The sequence below is a fragment of the Amia ocellicauda genome, chromosome 10, assembly GCF_036373705.1.
Source record: "Amia ocellicauda isolate fAmiCal2 chromosome 10, fAmiCal2.hap1, whole genome shotgun sequence".
Classification (NCBI taxonomy): domain Eukaryota; kingdom Metazoa; phylum Chordata; class Actinopteri; order Amiiformes; family Amiidae; genus Amia; species Amia ocellicauda.
This window is the reverse complement of record NC_089859.1, coordinates 20,103,804-20,127,642: the sequence shown is the minus strand read 5'-3', so window position 1 is coordinate 20,127,642 and position 23,839 is coordinate 20,103,804. Positions and strand designations below refer to the sequence as shown.

The window sequence follows — 23,839 nt, the reverse complement described above, 5'->3', positions numbered from 1 at the left end:
GTACATATCTATGTTTTTTCCTGGGCGGTTTTATGTAACTGACTGAGATTACAATCCGCCATCTTGGGTGAGAATAAATCTGCTCCCGAATTCTTTTTTTTTCCAACGCAATTAAAGATTTCAATGCTTAGATGGTCTATTATAATACTACTCTCTAACCGCCTGTCCCCCTTTCTCTGTATCCAAGTCATGTATATCATATCACTGCTACGTCATTATTATAAAACAATACCTTAGTTTTGTATCGTTCGAGTTTGATGTCAACTCAGATTGTGCTCATGTCTTAAGCAGAGGTAGAGAATTCAATGTACACCATAGTAAACCATACGTTTAACATGTTTTAACTACACAGAACCGTACTACATTTTACTAACCATTTAGCATAGTCGCAACAGTTGCTGTACCTAATCCTTTTTGAGACCCTACTGTAAGGAAGGCATAGGTCCCTTCAGCAAATGTCAAGTTGCCTGCATTTGGTACAGCATTGACTAACACCTTTGGATATAAAATGAAGTCTATACAGCAGTGCTTATAAAGCCTCTTGTTTAAATGTCTGTGTAGCAGTGTTGTAAGTGTGTAACTGATGACAAGGTGCTGTGGCTAATGGGAGATTTTTAAGATCTAAGTGCATGAATCTACTTTTCACATCCAAGTACCTGGGAGAGAAAATCCAGCATTCAATTCCTGACAGAATGATATTGAATGTGTTCTTAAAGCTGCTGCGCTTGAAACTGCTGAGGAGAGGGAAACGCAGCGCAGTGGCCTTTAGTGAATAATGAAACATGCCCCGCTGTGGTATCAGAGCCCCCTGAGTCCCTGAACTGCAGGTAGACGTGTAATCACTGCCTGCAGACACAAAGCATTTCCTTAAGATGCAGTTGCCCTTGAATCTTTCCTTATTTCGGTCGCTTATAGTTTGTTAAGCAGCTGCGCTGCTCGCAATATTTCTCTTTGCATCAGTTTAGCTTGAGGCCTTTAATATATGGTGGTACCTGCCATGCAATATGATTCAAAATACCAAACCGCAAAGCCCACGTCTGAGCTGTAATGTAAGAGAAATACAAAATTAATTTCCCATCTAAAATCAAATTCCAAAGAAATTGTGTATTACGCATAACAGGAGACATTTGATTTAAATTGCGCAGGTCTCGACAGATACCTATAGGAGAGGGGGTTGTGCAACACACACAAGCAGCCCTAAGATAGGGGCTTCAGCACAACTAACCACCAAGGAGAAAATGTAAACCTAGTGATTTACATTTCAAATTTCCATCAGGAGACTTTGGGTGGCTACTACAAACACTAACACTGCTCACCACAACAAGATGACAACCCTGTTTACCTCAAAACACAGTCCAGGCACAGCGGGTGAGCTCACAGTGTTTTGGAACATCACTCTTTGTGCAGCCATTGGCCACCGCTGTCCTCCGGGACCAGCCCATCCTTGGCCCCAATAACACCAGCCATCTGCTCACAGTCCTGATGGTCTCCGGGACGCTCGATCCCAACAGGAGTAAAGTAGCCAGGGTGGCCAGAGCAGCCCTGTCTGGTCTGTATCTGGTTCAATGACATCCCAACAGTCTCTGATCTGTTTCTTCCACCCGAATCACCATTCCTCAAACCCAGAGAGGAGTGTCCCTCAGCGGGGCAGTGGAAGGTCTATGAAAAGTCCCTATGAAAGGGAAAATGTTCCCCAGGCTGTGGAGGAGGCTTGTGGGGACACAGCTCTGGAGTTCTGCCAGGGGTGGATAAAGCATATCAGGTTAAATTTCCGCCACTGCCTGCCCAGGGAAAGCACTGCCTGGGATGTACACTCGTACAACAAATGGTACAATATAGAACCAAAAAGGGTTGAACCATATTGAACCATTTTCTGAAGCTCTGGCAGGAACCCTAGAGGTCCCACAGTATGGACCCCTGTACTGTACGGTTTGTGAAACATATATGTTTAATTTTACCCCACTTTTAATAACTTTTCGTTGTTATTGTTCTTCCTATTGTTGTTGTGTATACAACAGTATAAACTCACTGCTGAAATGCGTGACTGTAGAATGGAAATTGGGAAACACCCAAAGGTGTGGAATAAAGGACATACAACAGTATATGGAAAGTCAGATTTGTATTGAACCCAATTTGAGGATGACAAATATAGATATTGTTTTCATAAACATTTGATTTTCATTAATGAAATTTAGTCAAAGTGATGAAAAGTGAAAACAATTGTACATATTGCAGCCCTTACTGCGCACAACAGACTCAAAGCCCAAGAGCTCTCTGACTGAACCAAACCACTCATTTATTGCCGTCTCTGCACAACTTGCTCTTCCAGGCACATGTGGACCTGAACACTGAGAGACACAGAGGGGACAGACAGATGGGACAGGCACTGACACATCCAGGTGAGACACACACAGTGCACACCAGAGGGGCGAGGGACTCACAGCACAACTCAACAGCCACACAACCATTTACAAGTCCACCCCCCCTCCAGTCCACTAGGGTCCATATGGCAAGCCAATTGAATTTAATTGAATTTCAGATATCTTTAAATCATGTACAGATATCTAATTATGCTGCTTTTTAAAGATATCTCTAGATGATCATTTGCTTTGCCAAAGTGGAGCCGCTCCCAGCATGCTACTGTCCCCTAATGCTAATGCTGGAGCAGTCACCCTCTTGAACTACGAGAATTCACTTTAGAAGATTCACTTAAGGATTTTCATCTCCTCTAGCATCAATAAACAACTAGAAAAGGAAGTTTGAAGTGTACATGTGATTAAGCTGCTACACATTAAATCTTGTCACTTTAATATAATATACAATCTTTTTAAAATGTCTGCTAATTAGTTCTCTAATTTGGAACCATTTATGAGCAAAAGGTTATTTTCTTCATTCATGGAACCTCTTTCTCATAAATGGTTCCAAATGTGGTCACAAGGATCAAAAGATGATAAATAGAACCCAAAATAACATTTATTTGTTAGAGTCTATAGACAAAAACCTTTGGCCTGACCCAGGACTGAGGCAGGATGCTGAAGCCAAATAAACTTTTTTCTTTACCTACGATGAGTTTATATTCTCTTACTTTAGTAGTTTTACTTTGGCTACTTTTGTTCCCACAACTTAGCAAATTCAGTTGAAATTCAGAAAATGAAATTTAGGCTACAATATGCTATACTTGAGCATATTCTCTGTAATAAAAATACTGCAATAAAAGCTACTTTGACCGTGTGTACAGGCCACCAGCAGAGGGAGCCATTTCCAAAGAAACAGAGAGAACACATGCGGAGGATAAAGACCGAGCTGGTGTGTATAAGTCTCAAAAAGCTTGATTGGGGAAACAGGTATGAGAAAAAAACACTCACTTCCCCATACAGAAACCCTGCGCAGTGCCGGAGCGGGTCACAGACTAATGCCACAGGAGGGTTGTGTTTGTGAGAGAGTTGTGAGAGATCAGAGGTCTTCAGCCTGGTTCTGCACAGTTATTTCCTGGGGTTGATCCAGTTTTGACATTTACTAGGCTTGTTTAACTAGTGTCGGAGTCAACTGGTCTAACTACATCATCCAGGGAGATACGTGCAATTAATAAATGCATAAATACATCTTCTCTGATTCTGTTGTTTATTTCAAAAGCACGTTGTCGCTGCACGCTTTTGCATTGGAGCCCAAGAAAGATTAAATGAATATTCTGTTGCTATAAAATTAGGATAATATAATTTCACCCTGAACACCCTACACTGTGCTGAGAGAGAAGCATTCATTAACACTAAGATTTCACATTAAGACACATGTGTCTCCTTCAAAGAAAATATGATACTTTTAAAGCAGTATGTATGGACAATAGTGATAAGCATTACCTTCTTTTATCACACTTTAAGGTCTTTTGATTCAAGGCTTTTCTGGGCTTCAGTAAATGCTTTATAAATGCATTGCATTTTAAGGGGATTAACTTTGTGGTGCCTCTAAGGAATTAAATCTTCGTTTTATTAATACGGTTGTCTATAAGAAATTACAACTTCCAATAACCTTTGCCACCATATATATCTATATGTTTAATAATACACAACTGTTATTAAATATATCCACATTTATGGCTGTGAAACCTGGTCACTTAATGCAAAAAAGTTACAGAAACTGCACACAACACAGACAAATGGAAAATGGAAAGGTGTGTGTTTGGAATAATAACAAGAGGTGGAAAAAGAAATAAATGGATCTGAGGTCAAACCAAAATATTTGACATCATTCCCCAGTTGGCGACACTGCGGCACTGTGTTCGAGCAGAGCGGTGCTGCGAGGGATGCTGTCTCTGCTCTGAGAAGGGAGACGGCAGTTTGCAAACTCCTACAGCATCACTTTTTTTGTTTGAACGTGTCTGATCCTAACTCCAAGGTAAATTAATACTTAAATGCGAGGATTTGTTTTAAACTGTGACAAAACTGATATGTTCTTAAAGTTAAACCAAACCAAATGTGGCTTTAAATGTGAATCTCAGCTGGGATTAAAACATTGTGTTAATGGGAATTGCAAAAAGAAACTGTACTGAGCAGAGTGTAGGCAGAGGTGCCGTACAAACACAACTGCAAATGTGTCACACAAAAGCAAGCTGTGATCTTCCTTTCTCAGAGACCTGGAGGAGAGAGAGCAGTACTACTAACTTTCATCTCTTTTAATGAAAAAAAGAGAAGTTGAGACAAACACTGTCTCCGAAAAGCTGCCTGACTTTCAGCACATCTTTCAGGATTTAAAGGTCAAGACATTCAATAAAGTTACTAATCTTCTTTCAGGCAATTAGGGCCCCGAGTAAGACTCTGTCTGTGGTTAAAATTAGCCTCCATGACCTATTGCATCTTTCGGCAAAATTAAATTATCAGTACATTCCCTTTTTATTTCAAACGACTTTGACAAGTTTATCTAGGAAGTGCTGTAATGCAAGTTCAGAAGGTGAAGAAGACATCTTTATTTGGACCTACGTTTTATACTCATGTAACTAATTAAATCTGAGCCGCGATGAGGAGCATTTTCCAGCTGAAAGACAGACATTGGTTGGACATGTGATCTGTGATTATGAAAAAAATGGCAGGTGTTTCTCACATTACCAGGAAACAACAGCGTTTGAATTTCCAGCAACGGAAAATGACTAAACTGACTTGTGCAACACAGGCAAGCACAGGGTAACTGTACCAACAGTTAAAGGTGACGACGCTGACCTCAGTGCACAGATCCACAGGTCATTGGGTTTGTCTGTCTAATAATGAGATTAAATTCCTCATTTTGTGGACTAACAATCCTGTCCTTAAAGAGAAGGAGTGCAGGAGGAACCCGGTACAACTCGGTGTGAAACTGAGAAACACGATCTGAAGTTTTGGTACAATTTGTGCAGATCGGTTGTCCACAACTTCGAAGTTTCTTCCATCGCAGGAATATCAAAGTAGCAAAGCGAATTGCATTGTGGGTGAAGAGTCTCTTGACACCATCACTCCACTCCTTCGTCGAGTCCGTTAGAACAGGGACTCTGGGGAGCATGTTTCTGCACCTCCGCAGCCGCTCCCCGATCAGGCACAAAACCGACACGCAAAGCAAAGCATAGAAAAAGACATACACATAAAAGGAGCTGCCTCCAACCCCACATCAGCCCTCGCTCTCACAGATTCACAGCAGTTAAACAGTTGCAAACAAAATAAAAATCAAAAGAAAACACCTGTCCCCGGCCAGGAAGCCCAAAACACCCGAGAAGGACTGCAGGGGGACGATCAGGTGGATTTCCAAACAGTTCATTTTGTGTGGTTGTTCTGTGTTGTGTTTTGTCGTATCCACAGACTCTCCCGTCAGCAGAAGGTGTATTGAAAACGGTTTTCTTTTGGTTGAGCAACGGGAACGGCGAGCGACGACGATGCGCGGATTTCCCAGCTTGAGAGACTCAAGCATGTTGGCGTAATCACGAGTTATAAGAGTAGTTTGGGTGAAAGATCACACTGGGCTTGACATTTTCCTCCTCACCTGAAGCACAGCTAATTAAATCCTGACGAAAATACCACATCGCACCGACTGACCTACTTTCTCACCATTACCATCGCTGTATAACTGGCCGTGGAGCCATTCGGTAGGTAGGTGGCCAGTTGAGCAGAGATGTGGATGGACAGATTGAGAAATTAAAGGAAGGAGTGATACACAGAACAATCGAGCTAATGAGGGACCCTGCAAAACACCCCCACCCACCTCCCTTCTTCTCAGTGTAAGAGTTTCAGAAGCAGAAAGGTTATATCATTGGTAGATATGTGATAACTACAGACTGCGGCCTGGACTAGATGTTTTTTTAATTGGGACACTGTAAGGAAAGCCGTCAAATGATTAAACAATCATTTGCAATTAATAATCAGTTTAAACAACAAGTAAAAACGCAACACAACCAGGACTCCATGCTGACCTGCAGACAGGCTGGCATGGGACACAGCTGAGATGGTCCTGAACTGAAACTCACTTTGTCCTGCTTGTCCCCAGTCGGCTGTAACGAGGACTGTCACCAGGAAAATAAAGCAATAAATAAATACATACATAAATAATTAAAATGCATATCTCAGCTCAGAGCACAGATGTTGGTGGAATCTCCCTTATGCCGCCTCATATGATATAATAATCCCAGCAATATGGGCCGTGCGTAACTGATCTGTCAGGGAGAGGAGCTTGGTCTACTTCAACAGGTGGCGAGGGCTGCAGCGGAGGGGTTCGAGTCTGTGGCGTCACAGTTTCTCGGCTCTGTGGTCCAACTTTGCGCCCCTCGGCACAGTGACTGAGCTCCCTGTGCATCACACACCGTGACGATGTCCCACCCTGGGGTCCCGCTGACCGGACCCTCGTATTCAGCTTCAATCGCAGACGGAGAGAGCAGTTTCTGATGCACACCTCGGTCTGTAACAGTGTTGAGATGGAGAATATTCCTCAGACACGTTTGAAACATTCAGCTAAAAATAAAGACAAAGATTTTCATGTTTTTTCTCCCACAGATACGCTTGTCCCACATGTTGACACGATCCACAGTACAGCAGAGCGACGGGGACATTATGTTTAACACCAGAGAAGTGATTAGAGAACAGTATTGAGTGGGTTAGATTGAATATGTAGGCCTACAGTGTATATATGTGTGTGTAATATGTGCAGTGGACTCCCTTGGGTGGGATTCAGGCTGCTGTCTCTCAGGCGGTGGTGGAGTGGTGGAGTAGAGTGTGAGGAGCTTGGTATAGAGAAGACAGAGCGAGGAGTGGTGGAGTATTGTGTGAGGAGCTCGGTGGAGAGAAGACAAGGCGAGGAGTGGTGGAGTAGCGTGTGAGAAGCTTTATAGATGACAGGGCTGTTACTTCACAGTTTTCACCCCTACAAAAAGACTGTAATAATGTTGAATTTGTCAGTTTTATTTAGTTGGTTTCCTTTCATTGTCCCGATTTCCCACAAACCTTGTTGCGAACGATTTAAGTTATTAACCAGCAGACAATTTCCACACTCCTTCAGAGGACTTCAGATGTAACGATATTGTGATTTATTGTCGTTCTGCTGGAGTTCACACGAAACCCAGAGAAAAGGCCAGGAAGCACGGCAGGACGAAGTGCATTCAAACAGTCTACAGGGGAAAATGCAGAGCTCTGTTTTTCTGTTCAGAAATGAGATCTGCGAGATACAGAACAAGCATCGCGTGGAAATCACTCTAAAATTCCCACTAGGAGTGATGGACTGTGAACAGAGTCTATCTGGGCGAGTGAGTGTGATGCTAGTAACCCTGACGAGATGACAAGAGCTGACAAACAGACGGGCTGCTTCTCCAGACCGAGCCGGGAAAGACGCCCGGGCACAGAGCATGAAACCCAATCAGCCCGGCGCGCCATGGTGAAATAGCCCCGGTCTGGAGACAACGAGGGGATTCAACCATATTTGTACTCGCTGCCAAGAAGATCAGCAACACGACACGGGGAAAGTCCTCATCTGCATCATTTACAGGAGACATATGAAGACATCTCTTAGATCTGAGAGATCCCGCCGAGTCTTCTCCTTAAATGGGTTTTCTGACTCCTTATTTTTAAGACATGGGAACTGAGCTGCCTTTTCTTCTTTGGCTTTTCTCGAAATAAGCTTATTACATAATTCAAAGTGTTATTTTGAGAGCAGGAGAACTCTTTTCATGTGCAGCTATACGTTTCTTGACAAAAATCTCCCACACAGAGGGAGCCAGTCACACCCAGTAACACACATTAAAAAAGAGACTTGCAACATGCCCTAGAAAAACTGTACGGTTGAATTATGATGTTTTCTAGATAAACTCATAAACACGAGCATTACAGAAACAAATGCTGTAATTGTTAACATTTCTTTTTGATGTCACAATCGGGCGCACGATGGCGAACAGCTCATGACACAAACCGCTCAAACGTACAGCTTGTGCGTTACTTTCGATTGTACATGCAATCATTTAACGCCATGAGACACAAAACATGTCACATGAATTACAATACAAGGCTGGCTATAAAGACCAGCTGTAAAAAAAGAAATGCAAAATAAAAGCATTTCCGTTCAAGTGTGGAATTTGATTTACATGTTTGATTACAATGTGATATCATTGAGTTGACTGTGAAAAACTGGAAAATACTCAATCGTTTATTTATCTATTTATTTTCCTTGTCCTTCATGGGTCTCACTTCCCAGAGGAGAGTTGACACAGAGAGCAATGTGGATCACGAGGCCTGTTACACACGATGCGGACGAAAGACAGGCTGCAGACTCCCAGATGGGCGGGGAAGAAGATGGATGGCAGAAAAAATCATAGCCCTCATGACGGAGTGAGGCCGAATAATGAGCCATCTTCCCGAGATTCGTCACCCCACTTGTGTCTGTGTCAGCTGCTGTAGATCAAAGTGTTGAGATATGGTGTCAGGACATGAGATCTGTGTGTGTGTGTGCGTGTGTGTGTGTGTGTGTGTGTGTGTGTGTGTGTGTGTGTCTGTGTCTGTGTAGTGTGTGTGTGTGTGTGTGTGTGTCTCTGTATGTGTATGCATGTGTATGTGTGTGTGTGTGTATGTGTGTGTATTTCTGTATGTATGTGTGTGTGTGTATGTGTATGTGTGTGTATTTCTGTATGTATGTATGTGTGTGTGTGTGTGTGTGTGTGTATGTGTATGTGTGTGTATTTCTGTATGTATGTGTGTGTGTGTGTATGTGTATGTGTGTGTATTTCTGTATGTATGTGTGTGTGTGTGTATGTGTATGGGTCTGTGAGTGTAGGGGTGGTTGGGAGTGTGTTTATGTCTGTTTATAGTATAGTTTAGTACAGTACAGTATAGTACAGAACAGCACAATGCAGTGTAGTGTAGTATAGTGTAGTGTAGTAAAGGTGTGGTAAACTGCCTCTCTGGAATCTCTGAACCCCGCTGTTGCCATGGCAATGCTGTGCTGGCCTTGCTGTGTGATAAAACTTTAAACCCATCAGCCATGGACTGCCAGGACCGCGCGTGAGGGCTTTCCTCCTTGAGGTCTTCATCTGCTGACTCCTCTGAACGCCTTACATCAAAAGCCCTCCTCTGAGGTGAGCGCCTCTGTGATCTCATTAAACGCCTCTAAGTGCATTAAAGATGGCAGGAGAGTGCGCTCAGATCCGCTGCGTCGGAGGAAGAGGGAGACGAGGGGGAGGCGCGCTCCACAATCGAAATTAATAAATAAATAAATACTGAAATACAGGAAATTAAGTTCAAAAGGAAGGTTTAAAGCAGATGGAAAATGATACAATCTAGCAAGAATTCATGTTAAATGCGGCACAGTGGTTCCCAATTAAGGGTCCAATTAAGCAATTGAGAGCTCAGCTGGAATTAAACCCAGCAGGGTGGGGGGTTCCAGGACCAGTTTGGTAACCACTGCAGTAATATCTCATGCCGATCACTGAACCACTGAGCCAGACACTCTCAGACTCTGTGGATGTTCGGGCAGGGTGGACTACACAGGACCAGAGAGGGGCAGCTGGCACACGGGAGCACGGTCATGCCATGAACACGTGCTGGAACAGGTGACCAGATTAATGTCATACCTACGAGTGCACCGCTTTTCCCCCGTCCCTCCAGCAACTCACTGAGAGAGTCCTGTGTTTTCGCATTGTTGTTCTTCACCGCAGCACATAGACAACACATGTGCTTCCCAAAGATATGGTTTGTGTGTCAGAACAGATCACTGACAATGTGTGTGTGTGTGTCTGTAACAAAGTTTGGGGTATTTTTCCAAACAGATTCACATAATCCCTTGTATATTGTTTGTGAAGTTGCACTGAGCCGCCTGGAAGAGACAGGTGACACGTCTGATTACTGTCAAGGCAGGGGCCGGCGCAGCTGAAAGGACCAGATCATATCAGAGTAAATGGGCCCTGATGGCGCTTCGAGCTCCGAGGCAGCAGCGTCGTGGCGGCAGATTTCTGCAGCTGAGAGACTGACGTCAGGCGTGCAGCAGGGTTAACACCTGCATCATCACTTCCCTTGTGACCCACCGAACAGGACAATAACACCAATCCATTGTTAAAAGCAACCTGAAAAACAAACAGGGGTCTCTGATATTTGATTTTTTATGTATTCACTTATTTTGGTCGATTTCATATAACTGAGGGTTGCGGAACAAATGTCCCCTGCTCAGTGTTTACCATTTTCTTATTCTGCCAGAAATACAAGTTTTCTTTCTTTCTTTCTTTCTTTCTTTCTTTCTTTCTTTCTTTCTTTCTTTCTTTCTTTCTTTAAGAGGTACATCTGCCACAGAATGCAGTGAGCTGTCAATTAAGGAAAATACAGAGGCAGTGTTTGGTCTCAGTTTGAAGGGATGCTTAATTGTTTGAGCATAATTTCATCTTCTAATTAAACCATGCAACAAAAGTCACACTGCAAATTGCGGTAAACGATTCTTCCCTGGGAGCCGTTCTTGTGATCACTGTACCTCCATTACAGTCTCTCCTCCACTGACGCCTCTTTATCCAAGCTGGCAATCCTTTATTTTCCTTCTCCAGACACCCCTGCCATGTCTCCTCTGCTCTCCACCTCTCACCATTCTTCTTCTCTCCCACACTAATTCATAATCAGCACCCCCCCACCTCACCCTTATAGTACTCCTCCAGATGCCTGGCCCGTCCCCAGCACACTTGTGTGCATGTGTGAGAACACGGATCATCCTTCCCCTTCAGACTCCGGCCCCCACATTGTCAGATTGAATTTCCTAACCACACAGCTGAGCGATGAGGACGGGGGGGATTGCCCAGGGTGGTGAAAAGCAGGGCGAAGTGTTTCAGATACGCGTAGGTAATGAATGTCCTTCAAATCGTGTTTATTACTTTTAAATCTGTTTTTAGATTCCAGTCATTAAGACATGCACTGAACATGTAGAAAGCATCAGAAGTACATGATTTTCAGATTGTATTGACTCTAAAGACAACAAACTAAAACTGTGGTGTAATATATCATTGTAATACACGAAAAAAATAGGTTCATATGATGCTCTTATGAATTTCAAGGTTAAGTGAATTGAATAGCATGTCCATGACTAGTCTAATATACATCTGGTAACATCTGACTGGTAACCTTTGCTGAGGGTCTGAATATCCTGGACTGCAGCCCCACTGTGCGATGGAGGTGTGCTTGATTGTGGGGGGGTTAAGAGTTTAAGATAAGGTCTGTAGTAGCATCTGTCTCTCATGGGTCTGCTCTATAACAACGGTTATTTATCCGCAGCTTGGTGGTTGAGTGTCGTGCCCCGCAAAAGGCATCAATTACAGACAATGATCAAAACCAGGAGTCATCCCCAGAGACCTGCCCTGGCATTGTCGGTGCTATAATGCCATTCAACAAGGTGACACGGTGAGGGAATGGCATGAGCAGCTATTGGCAAGTTTCAGTATTAACACTAATAATTATATTATTATATTTTTACACAAACATTGAAATATCTGTATCTTTATTGAAGACTCTTCTGGCATATATGCACTGTACATAAACTATATACACACACTCACACACACACACACTGAATGTTATTATAACCCATGGGTCCATATAAACCAATCATTACACTCCAATAAACACATGGGTCCATATTAAACAATCAACACACTCCAATAACACATGGGAACATACAAACCAATCTCTTCTGGGTCTCCAATAGTTCCCCTTTAAGAGATTATAAATAAGATTCATTAAGCAGCCATAAAATAATGGCAGCCAAATGCCTGTCTTTGTTTTTGCCAATTAGCATTTCTCCAGCATTTCCAGTTCAGTTCAAATATATCATGAATTAAATTAAGCTTTAAGATGACTGTTAGAAACACGCGTTGTCAAGTAAAATAAACCCTTAATGTTTCCACAGGAGCAGTGATTCACACCAGCATTACTAAAACTAACTGTTATTGTTCTAAATGGCATCTTTTAAGTCTGCTTTGAAACACATCTGCTAGATCCCTAGTTTCTGTCTCTTTCTGCATAAAGATACCTGTTTTAGAATTGGGTAACTTAGTGATGGCAAAAGTAGCAGGCAAGGAAGTAGGTTAAAGCACGAGAAAGTTTAAGAACATAAGAACATAAGAGACTTTCCAGTTGAGAGGAGACCATTCGCCCCATCGTGCTCGTTTGGTGTCGATTAATAACTAAGTGATCCAAGGATCCTATCCAGTTTATTTTTAAATGTTCCCAAATTGTCTCTTCAGCCACATCGCTGGGGAGTTTGTTCAGATTGTGACGCCTCTCTGTGTGAAGAAATGTCTCCTGTTTTCTGCCTTGAATGCCTTGAAGCCCAATTTCCATTTGTGTCCCCGGGTGCGTGTGTCCCTGCTGATCTGGAAAAGCTCCTCTGGTTTGATGTGGTCGATGCCTTTCATGATTTTGAAGACTTGGATCCAGTCCCCACGTAGTCTCCTCTGTTCCAGGGTGAAAAGGTTCAGTTCCTCAGTCTCTCAGTAGGACGTTCCCTTCAGACCTGGAATAAGTCTGGTTGCTCTCCTCTGAACTGCCTCTAGAGCAGCGATATCTTTCTTGAAGTGTGGAGCCCAGAACTGCACACAGTATCCAGATGAGCTCTAACTAGTGCATTGTACAGTCTGAACATCACTGCCCTTGTTCTCAATTCTACACTTTTGACAATATACCCTAACATCCTGTTTGCCTTTTTTATTGCTTCCCCACATTGTTTGGATGGTGAAAGTGAGGAGTCCACATAGACTCCTAGGTCTTTCTCATGAGGTTACTTCTTCTAGTTCTGTTCCTCCTATAGTGTAATTATAGTGGACATTTTTATTACTTGGAAAAAAAAGAATGGAGGGAGTCAGGAGCGTAGAGACCGGAGAGATGTTTCAGTAATCCTCCGTGACCTCAGCTCTGAGACAGCACTGACCTGTCCACACAGACCCAGTTACACTCAGGAGCTCCACTACAGTGTTATGACCGGTCACAACAGTGACACAGTGTCATATTCTGTGAATTTCTGCAGGTACCGAACTGCTGCGTAATTAAAGCAGTAAAGAACATATAGGACAGCACTCCTGACATTGTGAGAAACAGTTTTTGAAGGTATTGTTCAGTCAGGCTCTCTCTGACCTGCCTTGCATTCTCAAGTAAAGCAAAAGGGACAAACTCAATTATAGCATGGAGAAAGTAAAAAAAAAAGAAAAGGCTTTTAAGTTGAATAAATAAATACATAAAAATACTATGCCTGCATTAACTGACACTGTCCTACATACCCATCATAGAGTCCGCAGATCCCTCAGCCCTCACGTTGCAATAATGATACGTGCGACACGCAAGGAAGCCCCAGGGTTTTGGTATTTTTTTATTTTTAAAGGACTTAAGCAGAATAACTGGCCGTAATGCGTTTACGCTACTCCTGCCACATGGCCCACGGTCCCAGGACAGCTGGCCTAGATAGAAGAGCCTGGGTGCATCTGTCCTGTAACATTAACCCCCCGCTCGAGTCTAAAGTGCCCCGCACGGCATGGCACGGCACGGGTGACTCTAATGAACACCGCGGGTGAGAGCCAGTTTACTTCACCACAATGTGGAATTATAGATTTTGTATTACTAGTATTCATTTACTTAGTAATATGGTGAATTCCTCTACTGTCCACCTTACTTATTTTCATGCTACTTTCAAATTGAGTGTGACTGAAATGTATCTGTACTCTTGCAGACCAGCCCCAGTTTTGCTGTTTTATCCTCCACTGAAAGCATGACTTGGAAGGACTGCTGTTTAACAGGATTTCTCTCAGCCAGCCCTGAAATTAGAGACTCCTCTGAAACGGCTCCGGTGTTGTGCCGTACCCACATGCCATCAACAACAAAGCACTGCGATAATCGAGTTGCAATAATTTCTTCAGACAAATGTACCCTTTTTCTTCCAAAGCAACACCAACCAACAGACTTTGCTCCATTTGACTGCCTGGATCCGGTCAAATTACATCAGATCACCTATTTTCCAATTTGGGGGTTTGAATGGGCTTCACCAGGTCTTTGCTCTTGTCCTTGTGAATGTAACTGTATTTCCCAATGCATTTTTGGATGCGATTTTTCTTTTCTTTTCACGTCTTCGAGATGCACACAGGACTCATCTCTGCCGGCGCCAGGAGAGTGGAGTGGGGGGAGGTTAATGAATGCTGCGTGACATGAGAGAGCCCACCGGTGGCGCACCCTGCCAGTCAGACACACGTGTCCTCCTCAGCTCTACCCTGGTCCTCTAGTCCCCCTGCACATCTGCACAACGCTCAGCTCCCAAATACCTCTCCCATGCATTTATTCATCAGATATTCAGCTTTATTTACATTGCTTTTATTTACGTTGTGCCGATTCTTTCCAAAAAGGTGATTTTGTTCTCACATTCTTCGCTGCACTTTCACTTACTGGTTCTGCTTAAAAAAATAAGCAACACTTTATCTTTAATTATCATATTTTAAACAGCTGTGAAATTGATTTTAGACATTTCTTGACCAGATGCCTGCATTCTATGGAAATGCTTTAGTGTGACAGCTTGAAACAATTCAATTAGAAAATCAAAACAAGACACATCCTCACACACAACGACACTGTTAATTGGAGTCATGACACCTAGGTGGTGTAGAGAGATGTGTGTTGAATTTGTATGAATTTTTATGGTAAGGGCTGGTTTGGGGCGACCCGTGATATTTGAGGTGCTGTAGCCCCAGGTAAGTGCCAATCGAGGTGTGTGAAACCAGCGTTAAGACAACTGTCAAGGTTTTCCCTTTCACAGGGGGCTTGGCTGTGACTGTTGAGTGATACTTGAGGTTGTAGTTCTCAGTTGTATAAGCCTGCATTAAAAAAAAAAAGTTCAAATCAAAACATACAAACTCTGCTTATGTGCTGCTGTGGTCACAAAGTGTGTTTGAAAATGATTTCTATTTCTCCACAGACCTTTTCTTCTCCTGCAGTTTAAATAAAAGAGGAGCACTTGACTGTTTTTTGCCCCAGGTGGGTCAGTGAGCCACAGAGAAGGGTTGTAACAGCCCCGTTCCTCTTAAGCAATGGGGTAAGGGCTGTGTGCTCACAGGTGTTACAGAAAGGCATGTTGCTCTGTGTCACACACTCGGCGGGTCATCTGTCGGGACACTGTGTGTGTGTGTGTGTGTGTGTGTGTGTGTGTGTGTGCGTGGGTGTGTGTGTGTGTGTGTGTTTGTATATTGCGCAGTAGACTTTGTCCTGCACCCCCTGTCTGTGCCCCTCCATGTGTGTCTCCGTGTCATGCTTTGGCAGCAGTGCAGCAATGTCCCCTGGTAAACAAACCTTTAGCTTCCTAGCTATTCCTGCGCAGGATATTGTATTCAGACCTGCACATGTGGAGCATAATGCAGTTTCTTTTAAGAAGTCGTGTTTGCGTAGACAGCATTGAGCAACTGTTCCACGCAAAGCTTCACACGCAACATAATAAGAGTAACGTCCATCGGATTTGTGATGCACCAGATTCCTGGGCTGGCTTCCTGTTGCGCAGGGTGAACAACACACACCCGCTCTCCTCACACGGCACTTGTGCTCAGCATTTGAACTGCCTCTGCTGTCCCCCGTCCGCATCTTTTTTCTTCCTCTCCCAGGGGAGTGGGAGGGTTAGCCACATTGTCCTTGCTGCCCAGGGGATGCTGCTGATTAAGGAGCAATAAAGCATTGTGTCTTGTTGGAATTGGAAACACTACCATGTAGTTCATGGCATTATGTCAGGTCTGCACTCCAGTACATAACACAGGTTTCTTCTGCCTCTCTTGCCACACTGTTTACCCTCGGCAGGTTTGGTGAGTGGCAACAGAGGGTCCTGCAGAGCCTTTGCCCGGGCACTGTGTCTGACAGCCATGTGTCGAGGGCCTTGCAGAAATCCTGCAGCATGTTGTGTGACGTTGTGTGAGGGTCTGCAGTGCACCTGTATCCCGCTGTTTTGCAGCAAATGTACTTTCTGGAGTTGGAAGCTGTTTACCTCAGGCACTGCTGTAGGAATCCACACAGACAATACACAGGACTTCACTGTGTACGGAGCATGCCAGCAGTTGCCTTTTGTTGTTCACCCCTTCAAGTATCACCAAAGACAAATGCAGATAAGACATAGAGAGAGAGTTACTTTTCTTTTGTGATAATTGAATGGCTTCATCTGACGTCTCTGATTGGACAGCAGCAATGTTCCGGGCATTCTAATGGCTACGTTCTAATCAGCTGTCAGAATTCTGCAAACAAAAATATCCATATTTATAAATTAAATGAAAAAAATGTATTTGTAATCTTTACATTCGTGCTTGATTTGAGGACAGGTACCAAAATTATAATCATTCCATGCTTTATAATAATAATAATTTCCATACCCTCTTGTGCGGCAAATTCGCTATATACTAATTACACACAGAGTCTGACCTTCGCTGGAGGACCTTGGCAGAGATTGTTTGACTCTGTTATGCTGTTGTGAAAGCGGGAGCCCACTTCTTAGCAACACTCTTCAAATGATTGTTGACAACACACACTGAATCCACCTGCCTAGTTTCAAAAATAGAAATGCAAATGCTCAGGAAACACTGGAACATACAAATGAACATTAAACAAAGCATTTTCGCCACTGTTAACTAGCAACTCTTGTGCAGTAACCCTGTTCAGATGTAAGTCCTCGCTGGCTGTGTGTTGTGAAGACTGGAAGCGTGTGCGCTGCTGTATTTGTGTTTCAGAAACAAGACTTAAAGAAAATGACAAGATGGATACCCTTAATTATTGACGTGGAGCAGCACGCATCAGTTATTACATATTCTGTAGTGTTTGTAGTAATTTAATTGCAAAACAAATTATGCCTGAAAGATGAACCTGCTTTTTCCCCCAGATGTTTTTTCCTTTATGTACAGAGATGGAAGTGTAGGCAGTGCGTTATTGATATTATCTGTACTAACACCGTGCTGTGGATGTTCAGAGTACAGGAGATGCCCACTTCACACGGCTGTATGATAGAAATGCTTTAACATGCGAATACAACCTCACAAAGCATGAACAGTCAACTGCAACAGCTGTCATTAGCACATAATGATGCATGCATTTCTGTTTGATTGAGGTTAACTGTAATTACAGACAATTAAAGTGACAATAAGACAGTGCTGATGGTGTTTAAGAGCCAGTTAGCAGGGTCTGGTGCGATCGGCGTTTAAATGATCAGACATTGGACTGTTAGTGATGATGTCATTGTGGTCACTCATATCTCGTACCTGGTCTCTCTGTCTGTACATAAATGTTCATGTTTCGACCAGAGAAAAGAGCTTTGAGTTGTGTAATTTTGTGTGCATGTGCCCTTGTTAGTTTTTATACTGTAAATACTGTGAGAATTTCTAGTATTGATCAGCAACTCTATAGTTTTTCTCCAAATAACTAATTTCGGCTCATCCATGGCCTATGTGTCTCTGCCTTTCTGTCTGTGTCTGGAGAAATCTGCAGCCGACAGAGACATTCTTTTCCCAAAACACGTAATGTTCCCTGCCTGGACACTTTTATTGGGATTGGGGTAAACATGGTCACATGGATAACAGACCTTCCTGTTATTTCTGAGAGTCACCCACAAGGTCACAGCAGTGATGAGGTGGAAGTGCACCATAATCTCATCATAATCTATATTGCTGATTATCGGTTAGACCTTGATATGAATCAGAATTAAGTGAATCTTCACTGATTCTTCCTAATTATTCCCATGCACTCTTTATGCGCGGTGTCCTATAAGTAAGTAACCACATCACACAGTGGCACTCAGTGTTCAGGGAAACGCACAGAACAAAAGTGCATCAGATACACAGTGATAAATGCTTTATTTGGAGTAGCTACAGCACATCGATACATTCTGAAGTCATAGGAAAAGCTTAGTTCATTTTGACAGAGTTGTATAGTTTGTATAGCGCTGCTGTGGTTTGTAATAATGTAGTTGCCGAAGTGAAACAGGGTGTGATCTCGCCTCTCGCCACAGAGCTGAAGCTGATGATAACAGAAGCTGGCCGGGTATAAATCCTCGGAATTAAACTGTTCTACATCTGGACATGTTCGTATGAGAGCGAGGGGAGATCGCAGGGCAGGATTTAAAAATACAGATTGTGTGCAATGTGACTTACTGTTTTGTAACTGTTAACGACTGAATCCTGCCAGAACTGGACAACCCAAGCAGGTCGTTATTAATATGCATTGATAGATTGCCTGCACTTCTAATTATATAGATTTAATGCCCTTATTGTGGTTAAGAAATGAAAGCTGAGAGAGCAGGGCAAGGCAAGCTGGTTCTGACCGGGCCCCTGCCGTCGCTTCCTTCGGAGAATCAGAAGTAATGAGATTCCGACAGAGGGCCGCAGAACTTGAAGGAGTCGACAACATGAGATTAAATCATCTTAAATGTTTTTCATTAAGTGAGAAAGGTTGTTGTGATTTACAGCAAAATGCATTTTTAATAACAGCTTCACTGCGACGGGTCTGTAAAGCCGTTGAAATTAATGAGATACATCTAATATTCACTCTCATAAATTGCCGTTCCCTTCGTGCGTCCCTCATTGTCAGCTGCAGCAGACGCATATATTATTATGAGCTTTATTTGATTCTTGCAAGGTGTTTTACATGCCGTGATCAAACAGACGTGGGATCGCTCCTGTGCTGAAGCTTCCCTCTCTGAGTCGCTGTGTCTTTATCTTCACAGCAGGCTGTGGGACTGAATGCAATATTCTGCCTGAAAAGGTATATAAATAATGTCTTTGAGGAGAGGAAAGCCTGCAGTGTCTGACTTCCTATTATTATTATTATTATTATTATTATTATTATTATTATTATTATTATTAATGTTATAATTATTTTATCAGCTGTCAGATATATTTATTTGTTTGTTTATGTATTTCTCACAGCAGTTGTCGTCGGTTGTGTCAACATGATCGATCGAGGGCTGTGTCCAGAGGTTTGAGCTGTTCTGTGAATGTATGCTGCATTGGGATGTCGCTCTGGCCCGGGGTCTGCTCCTCTCACACGCACTGCTGTCAAGCGTGTCCTGCTTCACAGAGCAACACGGGAAGCCCCTTCGCTCTGAGCCATGCAAATTGCGCGACTTGTGGATGCGGGACTGTGGGGACTGTGGCTGCGTGAAGACTGGCCTTGCGTGTGGGTTTCAAGGTCCCAGGCGTGGCTACTCAGAGTGAAGGGAAAGACCAGAGAAACACAACACAACACAGCTATAAAAAACCCTAACGCTGACTTGAGTGCCTAGAGGACGAGAGGCCGGCTGCTCTTGTTGTCCTTCCAGTGCGGCGTCTCCACCGACTTCCTCTCCCAGCCCTGGCGTATGCGCATGACGACCCTGTCCACGCAGGGCATTATGAGAATGAACTTGAGGACCAACACGATGCAGGGGACGACCAGGGACAGCATGTAGGCGGGGGGCAGGTAGAAGTGGTAGTAGTGGGGCATCAAGAACTTGCTCCAGCCGTAGAGGAAGGTGTGTGTGGTGCAGAGCAGCAGTGTCAGGTGGCCCAGCTTGGACTGCACAGGAAAACAAACACAAAGGCATGCAAAGGTTAAAAACGACTTTGTTCAAATGCATTCCAGCAGTGTTTCAATATTAGCATGAATTCGTATTGTTCAACAATGTTGCCAAGCAACAGTGTGTTTTGGTTAATAGTTTGACCTTTCGCAATATAAAAAGCATATGTGTGTGTCTATATATATATATATATATATATATATATATATAGAGAGAGAGAGCTTAAATGAAGAGTTTCTCTAATGTTCTTTTCTCTAATTAATTAATTTACATTTATCACATTCTTAAAAGTTCAGTTGATTTTTAAATTCAATGTACAGGCTGAGGCTGAAACTATACTATACATTTTGAAATAATGAAATAATACATTCTGCAATCTGTTCACTGGAGCCAGAATTTATACAATTTGGCCTCCCATAGAAGTACAGCAGCTCCCTGTTTAGAGCCTAAAAATCAATCAGAAACAGTTTTGATTGTCGATATGTTTTTTGAAACCCCAATAAACCTGTAGGAGTTATACTCATATCCCGACAGTATGAACCCCAGCTCAGTGCAGCCAGTGAGCCTGTCACCTGTACCTGCACAAAGCTGAACTCTCTCCAGTTGACGGCGTTGCTGACAGAGGGCAGAGATGTTATTCCAAGGAGGACGAACAGTCCAAATCCCAGAATCCCCAGCGATAAGTAGGAATCGCCTCTCCAGGCTCTGGTGTAATCAAACGTGATTGTATTATTCTCCCTCGCCTGAAAGATAAAACACATTGTCAAAGGGCTGGGGGTGACAAGGACAGAGTATCTGCCTGGAGGGGAAGCGACCACTTCGATGTGTAGAGTGCTCTGTGAGCTGGACCAATTAAAGATTGATTGATTGATTGATTGATTGGTCAAGGATTTACTTATTTTATGTTTTTCTTGGATTACTCAAGCCAGTCCTACAATTCCTGATTTGATTTCATTGCCGGGACCCCTGGCCGAGCCCAGAGAGCGTGTTCAGTTTCTTATTTCGCAGCAGCACCAGGAGACTGGAGATCAATACTGATTGAGTACCTGATGAAAGGTGGACAGGTGATTTTGCTGAGGGGAATAAGGAGGAGGAATAAGCCCCTCCTCCTGACACACACAAAATTACATTTAAAGTTCAGAAACAAGGTGCTGCTGAGGAGCTCACATAGCAGACAGGAGAGGACAGTACTGTGGCATGGCTGTGTGACGGTGGCATGACCCTTCAGAAGCAGACTGAGCATCCCCCACTGAGTATCCCCCACTGAGCGTCCTCCACTGAGCATCCCTCCCGAGTAACTCCAACCCTGATAGCAGAAGGAAGATGACTGTACATTGAATGGCTGCAGCTCAACCCCATTTTCACAAATAAGGAAATCAAGACCAGTCGATCCTTGGGCTTAAATGTCCTGCAGTGTAGCTGCAATCCATCCATCCATCCATCATCCATCAATCCATCCATCCATCTATATATCATCTATCCATCCATCCATCCCTTCATCCTGCTCACCTGAGTCACGGTGTACTTGTACGTGTTGAACCACACGTAGTACCGCGTGGGGATGATCAGGGTGTACAGGACGTGCAGGAAGGCCAGGGCCAGCGCCACCAGGCCCAGCTGCTTCCGACACAGCATCCAGCGGTCTAGCCATTCTGGGAAGCGCTTGTACTTGGTGCCGTTGTGCAGCTGCAGGAAGCCGGCCAGCGCCCCGGGCAGGTAGCACAATGCCAGCATGATGAGGGACACGATGGGGAAGACACGGTTGGCCAGGGAGATCATGATGCGGAAGGAGTTGTCATTGCCCTTGGTGACGCGCGTGTAGACGACGTCGCTCACCACACAGTACAGGAAGAGGACAGCAGTGAGGCCCGTGGCGATGTACATGGGGATCCTCCACAGGGGGAAGAGCTGCAGAGGTAAGTCTTCGATCTCCCTGGCGGCCAGCAGAGAGCCCTTGTCCAGGGCAGTGAGGTTCAGGCTGTGGGCAATGTCCATCACCATCTGCTTGGATTCGTAGTCGTCTCCACAGACGTACACCTGTGGGACAGATAAACACATATACATCATATATTATTGCTTCACAGCTGGACAAGAAACAGCTGGATGCTGTGTGTGCTGTGTACTGTGTGTTGTATGTGCTGTGTGTGCTCTGTGTGCTTTGTATGCTGGGTGCTCTGTGTGCTGTGTGTTGTGTGCTCTGTGTAGTGTGTGTATTGTGTGCTCTGTGTGCTGTGTGTGTTGTGTGAATCCCACAAAAGACAGTAAGAGTAAAATGGACATAAAATGCACTTGAAATGTGATTCTCTTCCATCAAACAGACCTAAAATCCCAGAAACTCTTTCCACACTCCGTGAGGTCTCTCCCCCCTCAGGGCTCTCACGACTCCACTGCAGGATGCTTACTGCACGCTTACGGCACACTTACTTCCACTTGGAATCCCGTGAGAAACAGTACTTTCTGTAATTTTTAACACGGAGAGGATTTCCCACCGGTGCAAATGAAAACGCTGTCCACACTGTCCATGAAGCAGCACCCCCCCAACGCCAAGTTGGACTGTGACTGGGTGCAGGGAATTACAGATAATACAATGTAAAGCAGATAAATAGACCCTGAGGGAGGGCAACCTGCACATTTATCACACCAGTCAGGGACAGAAACCTCTGGGAGCTGCTTGACTCCTTCACTGTCACTGTTGTTGGACACACAGACGGACACGAAACAATGTCGCTGCTCCCCGTCTGCATCCTGCACTGCCTGCTACGATCGCGATACCCATTCAGCAGGTGAAACAGCCTGAATGGCCTGAGAGTGTCATCTTATAAAGCCCAGTTAAGTGTCTCCTTTATAAACACAAGAGAGAAATTTCCTGTGACGCCTTCTTGTGTGACGCTTATTATTAAAACATACTTTTAAGCTGAAAAACAATGTATAGCCTTTTCTCCTATTTCTCCCCCTGTGAGTTGCATCCTTGGTTTAGTGCAGAATTGCAGCAATTATTGTTAATCACAGAAGCATGGTGTAATGCACGGGGCCGGGTCTGTGTGAATCAGGCATTATGAATTGCATTTGTCATCCGCTCTCCACCGCTCAAGACATCGATTGCTACCTGTCTGTTGGCGTCCAGCCCCCCGGACTGCAGGGCCCAGGCCGACACAGTGTTGAACGCTTTGACCACGTGGGCCGCAGGGACCAGGCTCTGCAGGTGCGCTGCGTTGGACTCCGGGTACTGATCGAGCTTCAGGTTGTTGCTGACATCCACCAGGACCTTTCCCGCCAGCTCTGAGGAGAACTGGCCGAGGAACTCGTAGTTCTCGCGGTGCACGGCGACGAAGATGACCCGGGACATCTGTGCGGCATCCACATGGCCGAACACCTGTGCCTCCTTAGGGATCAGGCTGGCGTTTTCGGGGCTCCGGCTCCCGAACACCACGGCATGCCCGGCCTGCAGCAGCCGCAGCCCCAGAGAGCGGCCAAAGTCCCCTGTGCCGAAGATGCACACGGTGCCCAGCTTACTCTGTGGGCCGGGCCGGGGCGCAGTCATGGCGATGGAGTTGCTGGTCATCTCTGCAAGGATGGAACCCAGAAAACAAAACACAATTCAGAGTCTGTTTTATTAGCACGGTTGTAAACAAAATAAATGTGTGACAGTGACAAACAGTGACACACGCAGACGTCTTTCTTATTAGCTTGCATTCAGGCTAACTTTAGTCAAAACAGTTTTAAATCACTGGAAATCCGAAGGGGATTTGGAATGCAGCAGAAGAACGTGCTGAAATGCATCTAAAACACACTGTTTCGTCTGTACTGGGGTCCTCAATTAAACAAA

At 44.2% G+C, this 23,839-nt stretch overlaps 1 protein-coding gene across 2 annotated transcripts in view; it reads right to left on the bottom strand.

Moving 5' to 3' along the window:
• Positions 1 to 18,296: 18,296 nt before the first annotated feature.
• steap4 (STEAP family member 4) overlaps positions 18,297 to 23,839 on the bottom strand; it is a 6,251-nt gene continuing 708 nt past the window's right edge. The window contains exons 2-5 of one of the 2 annotated variants that reach the window (XM_066715435.1): positions 23,120 to 23,577; positions 21,523 to 22,050; positions 20,592 to 20,756; positions 18,297 to 20,012 (exon numbers count right to left, since the gene is read on the bottom strand). In XM_066715435.1, coding sequence (XP_066571532.1) covers positions 19,737 to 20,012; positions 20,592 to 20,756; positions 21,523 to 22,050; positions 23,120 to 23,575 — 1,425 coding nt within the window. In that variant the 5' untranslated portion in view covers positions 23,576 to 23,577 and the 3' untranslated portion in view covers positions 18,297 to 19,736. Of the gene's footprint in view, positions 20,013 to 20,591; positions 20,757 to 21,180; positions 21,320 to 21,522; positions 22,051 to 23,119; positions 23,578 to 23,839 lie in introns of those variants that run through there. The other variant, XM_066715436.1, reaches the window with a different exon arrangement.